The 17,182-nt window shown below is 43.2% G+C and overlaps 1 protein-coding gene across 1 annotated transcript in view; it reads right to left on the reverse strand.

Annotated features, from left to right (window-relative positions):
* Nucleotides 1-17,182, reverse strand: part of SPTBN4 (spectrin beta, non-erythrocytic 4) — a 130,439-nt gene that overhangs the window by 101,974 nt on the left and 11,283 nt on the right. Inside the window, exons 3-10 of the mRNA XM_066581209.1 lie at nt 16,563-16,714; nt 14,678-14,851; nt 12,211-12,302; nt 12,049-12,129; nt 8,769-8,884; nt 6,549-6,661; nt 3,812-3,999; nt 2,485-2,602 (exon numbers count right to left, since the gene is read on the reverse strand). Of these exons, the coding sequence (XP_066437306.1) occupies nt 2,485-2,602; nt 3,812-3,999; nt 6,549-6,661; nt 8,769-8,884; nt 12,049-12,129; nt 12,211-12,302; nt 14,678-14,851; nt 16,563-16,714 (1,034 nt within the window). The remainder of the gene's footprint in view (nt 1-2,484; nt 2,603-3,811; nt 4,000-6,548; nt 6,662-8,768; nt 8,885-12,048; nt 12,130-12,210; nt 12,303-14,677; nt 14,852-16,562; nt 16,715-17,182) is intronic.

The following is a 17,182-nucleotide window of genomic DNA, read 5'->3' on the forward strand; positions in this document are numbered from 1 at the left end:
TTCACACAGAAGCGATAATCGCTCACAGACTGGAGGCGGAGTGCCCACCTCTATTCAGAGTAAACAGGCAGTTGTTCATACATGAACAACTGCCTTTTTTCACAGGCCAATAGTCACTTGGTTTTTAGGTGAGTTAAAAGAAGCAGCATACCAAATGAAGTGCACTCTCATAAATATTCTATCATTCACAAACTAGGAAAAAAGCAGTTAACAACAAACCAGGTTCACCAGCTTAGAGTATAATATACCATATGAACACAAAAAATACAACTACTAAGTACTAAGAATTGCAAAAAGTGTAATAAGCAATAAATACACTCAATGTAAAAAAAAAAATCGCGCCCCTAGAAGGAGTTGTTGTTTTGCTGCAAAACTCGACATGCAGTTACATCTGACAGATATACAAATGATGAGAGTTGTGGTGATTAGATGAACGGTCTTGTCACCTGAGGCCATAAAAGTGGTTCCCCCCTTGGCCTATAAAAGTCTCTCAGAGGCTCCTTGTGTGTAGTGACCTCTTTTTCCGCTTGTGTAGAGCTTGTTGACCACTAGACTAGAGATGAGCGAGCATACTCGCTAAGGCAAACTACTCGAGCGAGTAATGCCTTATTCGAGTACCTGCCCGCTCGTCTTTAAAGATTCGGGTGCCGGCGCGGGTGACAGGTGAGTTGCGGCGGTCAGCAGTGGGGTGCTGGGGGGGAGAGATCTCCCCTCTGTTCCTTCCCGCTCCCCGCCGATTCTTTAGAGACGAGCGGGCAGGTACTCGAATAAGGCACTACTCGCTCGAGTAGTTTGCCTTAGCGAGTATGCTCACTCATCTCTACACTAGACGCCTCTACGACGTAAAGAAGAGATTTCTTCAAGTTAACAGAGTTTGAGAGGGGCGCATTATTGGAATGCGAGAAGATGGGTGGTCGTATCAACAAACTGCTCGCTACCTCAGTTGTTCTGACCAGACTGTCAGGAGGTATTGAAACAATTGGATTCGTGAGAACACGCATAAAAGGTGACTCGGCTCAGGACACCTTTGATAGATCAGCACTAGAGAGGATGCTCTGATTGTCTAACAAGTACCAGCAGTTCCAACTGTTTTATTGTCCACCATCCAGAGACAGGGGGCACAATCATTACACCCCTGTGTGTGTCGGAACCATTTCCAGGTGCTTGGATGAAGGATATTTGCCCTCACATCGCCCATTACATGTACTGCCTTTCACACCTACCCAGCATCACTCCATTAGCAGTGGTGTCATGAAATACGAAGCTGGACTGCTGTGGAGGGGAACCGGTTTGTCTTCGGCATCAAATCCAGGTTACTTTGGGCACTGACGACAGCCGTGTTGGTGTCTGGAGACCTCGGGGTGAGCAACTCAATCCTGCCTTTACTGTGGAGCGGCACACTGCCCCCACTGCTGGTTTGATGGTCTGGGGGGCCATCACATATGACAGTCGGTCACCCCTAATAGTGGTACGAGGGATAATGACATCTCAGCGATATGTTCAGGACATTCTGCAGCCACATATGTTCCTTTCATGGCGGCTTCCAAGAGGCATTTTCCACCAAGATAATGCTCAGCCGCACAGAGTAAGAGTGTCACAGGAATGTCCCCACAACACTGCCACACTTCCGTGACCTGCCCCATACCAGATTTATTGCCAATAGAACATGTATGGGACCATCTGAGACACCAACTTCGACAGCCTACCAGTTTGCACGATGTAGAAGCTGTTACAGCGAATGTGGACCGATATGTTGCTGGATACCATATGGAACTTGTATACCTCCATGCCCACCTGTATCACATCTTACATCCAAGCGAGAGGCGGCCCAACAGGGTACTAGAGCCTCCATACCTCCCGTATACCTCCTTGCATCCAAGCTAGAAGCGGTACAACAGGGTACTCAAGCCTCCATGCCCACCCTATCACATCTTGTATCCAGGTTCGAGGCGGTACAACAGGGTACTAGAGCCTCCATGCCCACCCTATCACATCTTGTATCCATGTTCGAGGCGGTACAACAGGGTACTAGAGCCTCCATGCCTGCCTGTATCACATCTTGTATCCAATATAGAGGCGGTACAACAGGGTACTAGAGCCTCCGTGCCCGCCCGTATCACATCTTGTATCAAAGCTAGAGGCGGTACAACAAGGTACTAGAGCCTCCATGCCCACCCGTATCACATCTTGTATCCAAGCTAGAGACAGTACAACAGGGTACAAGAGCCTCCATGCCTGTCCATATCACATCTTGTATCCAAGCTAGAGAGGGTACAACAGGGTACTAGAGCCTCCCTTCAAGTGTTCAGTTTTCCCCAATAAATTATCCTTTTGCTCTGATATTGTGATCACTTATATAACAATCACACAGAGAAAGTTTAATTTGATTCAGAAAACTCCTTCTAGGGGACGGATTTTGTTTTTACAATGAGTGTATTTGTACAAGGCACTAATTGTCACAATTCAGAGAGTTACAGAACCCACCTTGTTAATATCAGAGATGTTCTTCCCCTCTGATGGCACATAAAGCTTACGTTTTTCCTCCCTCATCTTACTCTGAATGGTGAAAAGAAGAACTTCCAAATTCCCTTTCTCTTGAAACCTAGAAAAGAAGCATTAGAAAGATCAAGTAATTGCATAGTATTCAAACACTGGATCCAGTGATCCTGTACTATCCATAAATAGGTCCAATGATTCTGAAATATCCATACAATGGATCTAGAGATCTGTACTATCCATAGAATGGAACCAGTGATCTTGTACCTTCCTTGTACTGGATCCAGTGAGCCTACACTATCCATATAATGGATCCAGTGATCCTGATTATTCATACAATAGATCCATATAATGGATCCAGTTATCCTGTTATTCATACAATAGATCCAGTGATTGTATACAATCCATATAATGGGTCCAGTGATCGTGTACCATCCATACAATGGCTCTACAGGTCCTGTATAATCCATTCAATGGATCTAGTGATCCTGTACCTTCCATATATTGGATCCAGTGATCATTTGCTATCCATACAATGGATCCAATGATTGTGTACTATCTATACATAGGATCCAGTGATTGTGTACTATCCACACAATGGATTCAGTGATTGTGTACTATCCATACAATGGATCCAGTTACCCAGCACCTTCCATACACTGGATACAATGATCCTGTATCATCCATATACTGGATCCAATGGATTGTATACTATCCATACAATCGATCTAAATAGCCTGTACTACCCATCCACTGATCAAGTGATCCTGTACTATCCATAGAATGGATCCAGTGATTGTGTAATATCCATACAATGGATCCAACGATCCTGTACTATCCATAGAATGGATTCGGTACCTTCTATACACTGCATCATGATCATGCACTATCCATAAAATGGATCCAGTGATCCTGTACTATCCATACAATGGATCCAGTGATTTTGTACTATCCATACAATGGTTGCAGTGCTCCTATACTATCAACACAATGCAGTTGAGACCCTTTACTATCCATAGAATGGATCCTGTATCTTCCATACCCTGGATGCAGGGATTGTGTACTTTCCATACAATGGATCCAGTTATACTGTACTATCCAAACAATGGATATGTTGTTCATTTACTATCCTGAACTATCCACACAATGGATCTGGAAATCCTGTACTATCTATACAGTGGATCTGCTGAACCTGCACTATTCATACAACTGTCCACAACAGCTCCATCCTCTATATATTTACATTCCTTGTCATTCTAAAAGCAGAAGACTACTGTTCACATGAATGGCTGCCAGCAACTTATCTCACACTTACTTGCATGGTTTTTCTGTGGTGCAGTACGTGGTAAATGCCTGAAGCTGCTGTTGGACACCCAGCAAGGAGTTAGCAAACTTCTGGTTAGTGATGATGGATATGGTTCTTTCAATCCACTCTAAAAGCTCTGATGCCAGGACCTCGTATCTATTGATGTCCTTCTCAGTCTCGATGGCCTGATCCAGAACCTGCATAAAACCAGTGGTGTAGAATCAGATCACGCACAGCAGAATTTATACACCACAGATCATTAGGGAAATTACATATAATGTAGCTGGCTGTGCTACACTGTCCACATAATGCCCATTCAGTTCTATTGGATTTATGGAAACAGCAAAGGACAGCCAACTCAGCTATTTCAGTAATCCCTGGCACATCAGGTAAGTGGCTTTAACCCCTTAGTGACTAAGCCGGTGTGCGCCTTAATGACCAAGCCAAAGTTTGGATATCTGACATGTCACTTTAACATAGAATAACTTTGTTAGGGTTTTGCATATCCAAGTGATTCTGAAGTTGTTTTTTCGCCACATATTGTGCTCCATTTAGGTGATAAAAATAGACCGATAGAATTAGTGCATATTTATTAAAAGTGCCAAAATTGGAAACATTTTGAAGAAATTGTCATTTTTTTTCACATTTTCAATTGCAATATCTTAAATATGTAAATACATAGTGTACAAATTTTTGCTAAGATATATATTTGCCATATGTTTACTTTATTTTGGACGCACATTTGAAAAACATAACTTTTTTTTAACCATTTAGGAGACATAAAAAATTCAACATTACTTATCAACATTTTGAGGAACACTTTGTTTTCCTACCCCAAGCCAATATTGCAAAGGCTCATAGGTGTCAGAATGATAGATACCCCCACAAATTACCTCATTTTAAAAACCACACCCCTTAATGTATTCACTGAGAGGAGGCATGAGTCTTTTGACCCCACAGTTTTTTTTTCCAGGAATTAATGCAATTTAGAGGAGAAAAAATAAAATTCCATTTTTTTGCAAATATGTCATTTTAAAGACATTATTTTTTCTATAGTGCACATGAAAATGAGAATTTACACCCCAAAATGGATCCCCCTGTATGTTCTGTATTCAGAAACATACCCATTGTGGCCCTAATCTTCTGTCCATATGCACGAAGAGGCCCAAACCAAAAGGAGCAGCCGGTGGCTTTCAGAACAGACATTTTGCTTAAAGGTGATTTAGCCGACCACGCCCACAACTGGTTGCCGCGGTCCCCCTGGATTGGAGAGCTGCCACCTAAACCATTTAAACTAGCAGAAGTGGAACAAGTCGGTCCCCCTTCCCCCCCCCCCCCTGTCCTAATCCTCTCTCATCCTCACCTCTCCCCCCCCCTTTCTTCTTTCTTTCTTCCTTTAACTCTTCTTTTAGAGTGAAAATGCAAGTTGAGTAGACATGTTTTAGATACCTGTTTTATAGGATAACAGTTGCGGATGATTGTAACATGTAATTAACAGCAATAATACTAATCCCGGTGGCCAAGAAGAGGCCCGCCGAGAGAATACGAACGTTAAAAGAGATTTAAAGTATAGAGTTTAACAACAATTTCATTGTAACAAATGTGATTTATTTTGACAAGAAAAGAAAGTTTTATATATAATGCAAAAACCAATAAAGACATTTTGAACCATAAAGGTGATTTAGGCCCCATTGCCCACTTGTAGAGCCCATAAGCGGCCAAAACGACAGAGAACCCCCACAAATGATCCAATTTTGAAAACTAGACCCCTTAACGCATTCATCTAGGGGTGTACTGCTTATTTTGACCCCACAGTTTTTGAATGAATCTAAGCAAAGCAGAAGGAAAAAAAATACAATTTTCATTTTTTGGGGGGGCTCCAAGTAGTCGACAACTTGGAGCTGTCATGGGGGGCTCCCTGCCACTCCCAGTGACAGCTCCAGGTTGTCGGCTACCTCAAAAAACCAACAGCATGGAGCTGTCATGTCCAGAGCCTGCAGGGCTTTAATTCCCCGAGGATGCATGTTTTTACATCTTTGGGAATTAAAGCCCATTTAGATAAAACATAAAAACACTATGGGGTGGTCACTAAGGGGTTAAACTGATATTCCCATCTCAGCTATGATTGACCGAGATGGTATACCCCTTTAATTCTGGCCATTGAGGCCACTACCACCAATCACACATTGGAAGCATATGCTACACCACAATGTTTTTATCTATCTATATATTACCATCTTTCCCTGAAAATAAGACACTGTCTTATATTAAATTTTCCCCTAGAAGAGGCACGGTGTCTTATTTTCGGAGGGGGGCATATACTTACCTCGCAGTCTGTGTCCCCTACGATGATCTCCCAGGCACTGCGTCAGGCTGCTGTGTAATCCTACCCGCTGTCATTCTCTCTCTGGTAAATGGGGTTTTGAATTCCCCCGGCTTCAGCAAGCGAGCGCTGTAATTGGATCAAGAGCCAGCCAATCACAGCCATTCAGTGATGTAATTCACTGACTTGCTGTCAATGATCAAGCGCCGGCTGTGATTGGCTGCGATACTGCAGCGTTAACAAAAACGCAAGTGGGTAGGAGCCCTCAGGCTAAATTTACACAGGTGTGTTTGCATAGAAAATAGAACTCATTGATTTCACAAAAAGTACAGTAAAATATGCCAATGTGCTAGCGAGTACACAATGTCCATTCCACAAATATTTGAATCCGGTCTAAGACTTGTTACAGAACATATATTTCACCTTTCCAATGCGCTTGCCCTCCACAGCCAGAGCCTTCATCTTGGAGAAGTAATGATAAAAAGACACTACGTATGTGATGATAGATTTCTCATCTGGATTCTCTGTGTTAACATCTACAAGAGAAGAAAGAAAAAAGCATGATGACTCCTGGAACCAGGAAAACTTATTGGGCAACTCCTATTGATGACCTATCCCCAGGAACTATCCATCATTCAGGATCCCATCGGTCACTTGCAGTCGGTGCTGCAGGCTGGACATCGCCATCAGAGTTGAAGCAGGAAGTCTAATAGGTGGCATAGTTCCCAGTGAAATCAATGACAGCGAAGATGCCTTTTACACTTCAAGCTTTGCATTGGGATCAGAGCCAGAAATGTAATAAGCAGCTGCGCTCCTATTTGTTTCAATGGGAGCAAGGCCACCTATTAGACTTCCTGCTCCGACCCCTCTGCATTGACAGCGGACTGGGCAATCAGCGGATCCCGAGCGGTGGATTATCAGCTAGACTGTCTAACTACTGTATGATTTTGCTGTCTCTTTTAGTGAGATTCGCTGCCATCATATTCACCTATTTATTGTTTGGTTGCCGCTCACTTTCACCTTGGACCTTACATCAGAGCTTGTGTCTTCTGCTTCCACTACTTAAGTGCGAATTGTCACTACTTGCCATGTATATTCAATTACAGTTCACCTTGAATGTTGTAGAAACATTATCTGACAGATATATATATTTTAGTGCCAGTGTGAAACCTTTCTGGGAAGTAGTATTTAATACGATAAACACTATAGTGAATACCCATGTGCCCAAAAGACCCCAAAACTGCATTACTCTTATTAAATCTAGAGGGTTACCAGGCCGGCCTTAGGAAATTGTTAGGTCATATCTTAATGGCAGGTTCTAATTTAATCACCAGGAATTGGTAGGTCAAACTACCACCAAAAGGAGAAGACCTTCACACCCTACTGTCCGCTCATGCCACAATGGAGAAACTGATGGCTTTCAGATCAAATGCTTTTCACAAGTATCAAGAAGTGTGGAACGTTTGGCTTACACATTATGCCAAAAGGGAGCAGTTACTGTTTGTTGTTATACTTATTTAGTTATTAAATGTTTATTTACCTAAGAGCTATTTCAGACGACCGTATGTCGGCTCGGTTTTCACGCCGAGACGATATACGGTGTCCTTGTCTGCAGGGAGAGAGGATGAAAGAGCCAGGAGCAGGAACTGAGCTCCCGCCACTTGCCACAATTTGCAATGGGAGGGGCGGGACAGGGGCGGAGCTAAGCACCGCCACGTAGCTCCGCCCCTGTCTCGCCCCCTCCTATTGCAAATAGTGGAGAGGGGCGGAGAGGGGGCGGGAGCTCAGTTCTTGCTCCTGGCTCTTCCATCCTCCTCCCCCTGCAGACAAAGACACCGTATATCGGCTCGGCGTGAAAACCAAGCCAATATACGGTCGTCTGAAATAGCCCTAAAGCTATAGATTTTTTAAGAATAAAGATAAGCAACTGTCAGAAATGTTAAAAATTCTGTGTGGAGGAATGGGACATGTTGAGCCTTGCGTGATATGGAGATTGTTGTCTCACTTGTCATGCCGATATAGCATAATTGTTTTGTATGCCCAATGTTTTCTACCACAAAATAAAAAATGTTCAAAACAGATATGTGTATTTGTATGTATTAGTCTCCATGTGTTATTTTGCATTGGATCTTTTCCTATATTTCTGTGATGATATATATTTTCTATCTGTATGATTTACATATTGATGCAACTTACTGTATGTTTCTTGTCTCATTTCTGTGCAGCCTGACAAAGGGCCACATGCCCGAAACATTGCTATTATCTTCTGGAGTAACATAATAAATTCATAATTCTCTGCATCATACTTTGTTGGTGCTCGCTTGCTTTATTTTTATTGACAATGTACTTCATGTATCCTCCCAAACACTTGAATTTCTGTCTGTTACCATGGTTTAACCCGTTTAGGATCAAGCACCGTATATGTACAGCGCTTGGTCCTTGGCTTTAATCCTAGCCTACGATAAAAATATAGTGCAGGTTTAAAGCTCTTTGTCTTGCAATCTAGAAGGAGCAGATCAGGTGTTCGGCTGTCACAGACAGCCCAGGACCCGGAGGAGAAGACAAAAGTGGTTTATAGCTGCTTCTGTCTTCTCTTTTCCAGGGAAGAAACAGATACACAGCCATACACAGCACAGTGCTCACCTTCAGGGTCCAGCAGTTTGATCAGTCCCAGCTGTTGTTCTGCTGTATTAAAGGCTTGCTGGAGATTATATGTAGCATTTGACTTGGTCAACCGGCTAAAGTCTATTAAATCTGGTCTGATGAAAAAGATAAGTTGGTTAGTGGTATGCACACTGCCCATCTTAAGACTGTATTCACAAGGTGCGGTTAAGCCTGCACAGGGAAAGCTATATATACTGTTGTTGCAGTTCACCGTGGTTTCTGAGGTTGTGACCGTAAAAACCACTGCAAAAACAAGTATAGTTTTCCCGGTGAAGTTTTGACCGCAATGTGTGACTACAGCCTTACATTTTTTTTTTAACTTAAAATGAAGTTCCTGTTTCCATGATAGGGTCCAATCCTGTTTTTGTCAGTAAATATATAGTTCCTGAGCCATATTATTTATTTCACAGACAACAGGAAACCAATCAGCTATGAAATTAAACCGCTGCCACAAACTGCAAAAGCATGGATTATGTAGTGACAATGGTGCCCATCAGGGATGGGATATTTTAGGCAGCAAGTGATCAGTCAGTTCTTGAAGTTGATGTGTTGAAAGCAGGAAAAATGGGCAGGTATAAGGATCTGAGCAACCGTGAAAGAGCCAAATTGTGATGTCGAGACAACTGAGGCAGAGCATCTCCAGAATGGCAGATCTTGTGAGGTGTTTCCAGTATGTAGCGGTCAGCACCTACCAAGTGTCCAAAGAAGGACAACCGGTGAGCCGGCAACATGGTTCACTGATATGTGGGGGGAGTGAAGGCATCCCGTTTGGTCCGATCCAACAGAAATGCAAACCAGTCAGAGTGCCCTTGCTAACCCCTGGCCACCACCAAAAATGCCTATAATGAGCACACTAATGGCAGTGCTCAGTCTAAGCAGGATAATGCTACCCATCGCACTGCAAGCATAGTTCAGAAACTGTTTGAGGAACATGATGAGGTGATCATTGGCCTCCAAATTCCCCAGATCTCAGTCCGATCAAGAATTTGCAGGATATGCTGGAAAACAATCCAATCCATGGAAACAGCACTTCACAACTTACAGGATGTAGAGGATCTGCTGCTAACGTCTTGGTGCCTGATACCACAGGAAACCTTCAGAGATCTTATAGAGTTCATGCCTTAATGGGTCAGAGCATGAAGGGGACCTACACAATAGTGGGCAGGCAGGTGGTCTTTGTGTTTTAACAGGAATGGTCAGAGATCACACCTGGTTGGAGAAGAGAGACCACCGCAGGTCTAACATATGAAGTCTCTGTGCTCTCTTATTCCATTGCTGACCCTTATGTGAACATGAAATTGCATGCAGGAATCAGTTAGGGTGCCTTCACACTTGCAATCGCTGCGTTTTTTTTTAACACGAATGGCAATAGGACTTTGTGATGTTAAAAATGCATCACACAAAAATTGCAAGTTTGTGCTTTGTGATTTTTGTGCGATGCGTTTTTAACATTAGAAAGTCCTATTGACATTTGCGTTAAAGAACACAGCGTATCGCGATCGCAAGTGTGAAGGCACCCTTATAGCTTGCTGCTTGTGACACGGAGGGGAAGGAAAAACGATGCACTGCTTCCCAATAGACACGTACTTTGTATTTTAATTCATTACCATTTCCAAGACTTCTGTTTGCTGTCACTGAGTGGAAACATTCTTACTAAAGGTCTATTTAGACGGGACAAATGTCGGGCAAATGATGCCCAACACTCGTCCCTGTGTGTCCGCGCTCCCGTGCTCCTGCATGGAAACTAGTATCTATGGCTTGCTCACAGAGCAGCCAGCAGGGGGCGGGGCAGTGCAGGAGATTTCACTTTCAGTACTGAACGGCTGCTATTTACACTGAGTGATCAGCTCAACATCCATCATTTATGCAGCATAAATGATGGGCGATGAGCTGATCGTTCAGTGTAAACAGTACTGAACAGCTGCTATGTTAAGTCAATGGAGAGGGTGGGGGAGCGCAAGGAGAGAAATCTGCAGCTGCCCCGCTGTGAGCCAGTGATACTAGCTTCTGTGCAGCAGCACGAGAGCGAGTATGTGAGGGAAAAGTGTAGGGCATCATTTGAGGATTTGCTGCAATGTATCCAGTTTAGGCAATCCCCCATAATCTAAACAACCTGGACTCCAATGACATTTAAGGGTACATTGACACTTTAGTCTTCCAGTCACAATTCTGTTTCTCTGTCTCGCCTTTGGAGCAGAAAGAATGAATTAAAAACGGAAATAAACTTTTTTTGAAAACCCATTGAAATCTATGTGGACAAAAAGTGAAATATTCATTTCGTTTTAAATTCTGTTTTATCTGCTCCAAAAGCGGAAGAAACAGAATTGTGACTGAAAACCTGAGGGCTTTTACTCACTGGCGTTTTTTTTTTTTCGCTGCGAATTCGTTACGTTTTTTTCCCCTAAATGTCAATGGGACTTTCTAATGTTAAAATTGCAACACTCAAAAAAAACAAAAACGCAAACTTGCATTTTCTGTGCGTTGCGATTTTAACATTAGAAAGTCCCATTGACATTTGGAAAAAATGTAGCGAATTCGCAGCGAAAAAAATGCCAGTGAGTAAAAGCCCTGATGTAGATGTGAACTGGCCCTTAACTGCATTGATACATGTAAGCAAATCCTGAGGACAAGAAAGAAATGTTGTTGCTTATGTGTTCACAGTGGATGTTCTATACTGATATGTAGTACCGTACTCTCAGAAACATGTGAGAAGTAAGACTGTTCAGCTTCTGGGTATAAACAGGAATGTTTCCATTCATTGACAGCAAGCATAAGAATGTATACACAGAATATATTTAGGCTGGAGAACCCCCAAGGGGTTGTCTTGGAATTTTACTATTGATGACCTATCCTCAGGACAGGTCATCAATACTTGATTGGTGGGGGTTCGCCGCTCGGGATCCCTGATGATCAGCTGTTTATTGGGCCTCTGACAGTGCAAATAGTGCTGCAAATAGATAGCACTGTCCGTATTGATACTGCAGTCATAGCTGCCATTAATTTCTTTAGGAGCTGAGCCTGCAATACCAACCTGGGCCACTGCAATGTTGACAGCTCTATTTGCTTCCAGAGCTGTCCATACTAACAGCAGGCCCAGCTGATTGGTGGAGATCCCAAGCAGCAGACACCTAGCGATCAACTTTTGGTGACCTGTCCTGAGGATAGGTCATCAATAGTAAAAGTCAGGAAAAACCCTTTTAAATGCTGACAAATATGGTGATAATGGTAGAATGGTGAGAATCTTATCCCAAGTCAATACCTATGTCTGTGAATGAGAGCGCTGAATGCCAGCCCATCTCTCCAGCTTGTAGTGAAGTTTTGGATGCTGACCTCAGGATAGCTGTAATTACAAAGAATAGTGAATGACTATGAGGTCTTGTACTAGATCACTAATCAGTAAGACAAAAGAGGCAGAACCTACCCTGCCGTCTTCATCTGGCACCACAAGAGGAGGGCGTCCTTTGCTGACCGCGTCTCACGGTTGTCGTCAGTTTCTATCTTTATCACTTGGATCTTTCAGTAATTAAGAAATTAAAGTATTAAAGTATTAAGAAATATTGATACAGAGAAAGCAACATGATGATATAATGTGACAGTATTAATAAAACCGGATCAATCATGTCATTTAACCTACAAAGTCCCAAAAAAGCAGGCCATGACATCTGACATGAGAGCTGCAGGAATACATGCCGCAGCTTGTTATTTAGGACTAAACTCTCATACTGTGACCCATAACAGAAGTAACCGCCTTATGGCTCTACAGCCATTGCAAAACTACAACCCCCTGCATGCACTGACAGCCATTCTGGGGGTTAGACTTTTACAACAGTTTGGACATCACATCTATATAGAGATTTTCTGTTTTCACAACCATGTGGAATATTTGACCAATTTTATTCAAAACATTGCAGTGATATATGAGATAAGATCGCAAAACCTGAAAAGCAGCTTAAAGGGATTCTATCACCAGCTCATGCTCCCAAAACATTACCACCATGCCTGTTTTATTCTGAAAAGCTGGTGGCACTAATGCCAATTAGTAGCTTATTAGCTTAATTTGCATGTAAATAAGGCTCCCTTGCGGTATGCAGATAACAGCTGGTGGTCTGTTATCTGCATACAGACCCTTTGTTCTGCCAAGGAACTGCAGCTGAAAACAAGGTTATCAGCGCTCACCGAGAGTTATCACAGTGTATCACCGAGACTTGTTGAAATCTCTATTTTATGGTCGCTGAAAACACGATGTGGATTTTGGGCAGCAGATCTGTTGCCTAAGAGCCGCAGATTATCCTCCCCATGTGGCCGCTCTCTTAGTGTAAATGCTGTGGAATTTTCCGCACCCGATTTTGCTGCAGAAATTCCTTAGCATTTACAGTACAAGCCATGTGGAGGGGATTTAAAAAAATCTCCACTGCGAATATGCAGTGTTTTTCAAAAACACTGCAGATTCCACATCTGCAGCATGTCTATTTATGCTTCTAATTTGTGCTGTAGATTTCAAGCCTTGAAATAGAAGTAAATTTGTGGACAAATCTGCACAATTTAGATGTGGATTTTTCCACTGCAGAAAGCCCACAACAGATACATACACCCTTTTCTAAAGGTGGCCTTAGGCCTCTTTCATACAAATGTCGTTTTGGTGCATCAAAAAGTCGCATTTTATAGAACCTATGGTTCCCTTTAATACATACAAACAAAATCTCAGGAACCCGGGCTTGTGAAAAAATTCTTCCTGCTTTATTTAATACATGAAGTGCTTAGTACATTAGGATGACAGAAATTGAAGAACACGTTTCAGTTGTACAAAACCTTGTTCACCATGGTTCCCTTTAGACGAATGATTTAACTCACGCGTCAAAAGATAGAACACAGCATGAGTTTTTTGACGCCAAGATTTCTCTCGGTCAAAACATGGGACAAGTCTAATCTTTTGATGGCACAACACCGGCGACTTCATAGCCTCCTATGGTAGTCTGTGGAGCCGGACGGTCAAGGGGAGAGGGAGGGAGTTTAGTAGTGCTGAGTGCTACAACAATGAAGGGAATCCCGGCAGCCGCCAGAAAAATGAAGAGAATCCCTGCGGAGACTCCCTTCACTGTTCTGGCAGCCGAGGGATTTCGAAGCTGCGGCGACAGTGCACTGCACGATGCTGCAGCCAGCTTTGTAAAGTCATTGTTAATAGACGCAACTTGGACGTAGCTATTCTTCGTTCATGTTATTTAGCACTCTGATAGCTGTGATTTTTTTAGCGCCTAAAGGCCCATTTACATGCAACGACAATTGAAAGATTGACTGTTTTAGCGCTCGTTTTGCATAAAGTGTTAATGGACTCTAATGTCCATTAGCACTTTATCAGCTTCGTTTGCGTGTAAAGGGGCCACCGGGAGGTGTTTGCAGAGCATAGCATGAAGTCTGAGCTCTGCACACAGCTAATTGTTCTCGCATGGGCCGTCAGCAGAATACAATCCAACTTGAGTGCAGAACACAGAGTGCGTTCCCTGTTATTTCTCTCCAGCTGAATGATGGATATTAAGTTCCCCTTAAAATCATTGTTCAGCCAAAGAGTGAATGATGGCAGCGTTTACATGCAGCGATTATCGCTCAAATGCCATCGTTTGAACAAATTCTGAGCAATAATCGTTGAGTGTAAATGGACTTTTACAGTGGGTATATACTACTGACAAGGGGAATGGGATTTATTTATTCACAAATTTCCATGGGCAGTAACAGAGGAACAGCACAATACGGAGTTCTAAGAAGAGAGGCTCCAATATTGTTATTTACTAGAGGAGACACATCAGCAGAGCTGACAGTCCTCTTTACGAGTCCACTATAACAATGATCAATGCCCATGTGTGGTTAGTAGCCTTCTGAAATGTGCAAATTACCTGAAAACGCAGAATAATGGTCCAGACAAGGCCTAGTGTTAGTCGGTGATTTCCGTCTACAATATCATGGGATCCTACATTTTCTAGATGTACTCGCTGCTCCTTAAGAAACTGAAGGGCTTTGTCCACGTTTTCCAAGGAGTGAATTCTCATTCGGCCTCGTGTAGGTTTCGGCTGAGGGTAGAGAACATTAGATTGCATTATTGTAGTGTCCTTGTAAAAACTCCACTCCCGAAAAACACTGGGCTACAGTAGCACTCCCATCGTGCAGCTGCACCAAGGCACAATATCCATACAGGGCTGACCAAAGAGTCAAGAGAAAGGTTTAACACTTGGAGTCTACCAGTCACTATCAAACACTTGGGCCTTATTCACTCAACCGTACATACGCCGCTAATGGGCCAAAAATCAGGATCATCTGAAGCATTGGATTCCAGTGTGTATTCATTCACATGAAATCACAGACAACTGGCTCTATTTAAGCACTAGTAGTCATTCTGAGGATTTCTACCGATCAATGGATTTGCCGATACGCAGTAGCCGCCTGTGTGAACGCAGAAAAGTTCAGTACTCGATCAATGCTATTCTCCATTCATGCGATTTTTAAGGGGCAACCATAAAGATACATACGGTCGTGTGAAAGAGGCCTTAGGCCTTCTGCAAAAGGGCGATTTTGTGCACACAAAAATAAAGCATGTCGTGTATATATTTGTGCACACAAAATTGGTCCCGCAATCCGCAGAGAATAGAAAACATTGATTTCAATGGGTTCCCACACATTCTGCATTTTTGCGCTCAATTTTCACACGCGTGAATATATACGCGACATGCTCTAATTTTGTGTGCAATTGCAGACAAAAGGTGCCTGCACAAAATCATGCACTGGACTGCACGATTTCGCAGTGTTAATCAATAACACTGGTGACTAATTACGCTTCCCAGCCAGTTCAATCACGGTGCGGATGTGTCCTGCGCCGATATTAACGGGCCCAGTAGCGTTGAAAAGTACAATAGAATACGTGGCTATGTCTGCGATAGTGTTCCCTTCACAGCGCTATTACATCAGGCTATTGCGAACATATCTATGCATACGCTCGTCTGCACCTTACACCTCTAGTCTACCAGTCACTATCAAAAACTTAAAGGAGTTTTCTGAGTGAGGGCTAAAATAGATGAACGTGATTTTGTTGGAACATGACTAAAAGAAACTATTGATCTCAATGGCATTGTTTTGACTAGCGGGATTCTCGTGCGTTACTAGATAGGGCAGGATCTTTAGGCCTCTTTCACACGGGTGATTTGTACTTTGGCCTTCCACATCGCGGTCAAAAGACGCATGGACAAGAGAAATCTGCAACCATGTTACATCTAAATTTCACATTCTCGCCCATATCACGGCCGGGTGTGACGTACATATATGCTGCAGCGCAGAATTCCATCGGCTGGGGAGAAATCCTTCAACTGGCTCAGTAGAGGCAGCTGACAGTTCAACAGTGTTAATGCGGCTAAACTCTCTCCCCCTCCCTTTGCCGGCAGTTCCCATAGGCTTCTGTGGGAGCTGCCGGCTGATTTCGGCCAAAAGGTAGGGCAAGACCAATCTGGCCGTGTGTATGTGCTATTTTTTCCAGAAACCAATGCCTCAGATGGTCATGTGAAAACGCGCCTACATAGCCGCATATATACGCTCGTGTGACTAATGCCTAAGACTAGAAGGTACTGCACAGGGCATAAACCAGCTAAAGCCAGCTCTGGGACGCAGCAATCAGTTCACATCTACCACCGCTCTCATCAGGCAAGAAGCATAATGGAGATTAATGGTAGACGCACAAAGCCTTTGAAAGCACCACAACATGACCAGAACATACAATCCAGCCCAGCTTCATACCAATTGTTCCCCGGAGAGCACTTCCAGAAGTTTGGTGATGATGTAGCCATCTCGCAAGTCATTATACAGGTCATTCACACGGCAGGGAACTTTTGATAGATGAGAATTCATCCATTTCGTAAAAGTTTTCTTCTGAACTGCATCCCGTTCATCTATGGAGCACAAGAGCAAACGTTAGGGAAGACTCAGCTTTATGCAAACTCCAGTATGTACATTTAAAGGGGTGTTCCTATCCTCAGGTTAGGTCATCAATGCTTGATTGGCGGAGGTGCGCCTCTTGGCATCCCTGACGATCAGATGATCGTCCGGCCTGTAGTCAGTGCAGCGAGCCAAACATTGTCATGGGTGGTCAGAGCCAGAAATATAATAGTCAACTTCACTCTCATTGAAATCAATAGGAGCGATGTGTCCTATAACACTTCTGGCTCCTCAATGCAGTCAGAGCTGGAAGTGTAATAAAAGGCATTGCTTTCATTGATTTCAATGGGAGTGAAGATGGCTATTATATTTCCAGCCCCGAACACCAATGATGATGAGCTGATCGACAGGGTTCCTGAGCCCCAGCCCCCCACTAATCAACTAGGGACGACCTATTCTGAGGATAGGTCATCAATAGTAAA

This window comes from Eleutherodactylus coqui, chromosome 10 (assembly GCF_035609145.1).
Source record: "Eleutherodactylus coqui strain aEleCoq1 chromosome 10, aEleCoq1.hap1, whole genome shotgun sequence".
NCBI classification, from domain to species: Eukaryota; Metazoa; Chordata; class Amphibia; order Anura; family Eleutherodactylidae; genus Eleutherodactylus; species Eleutherodactylus coqui.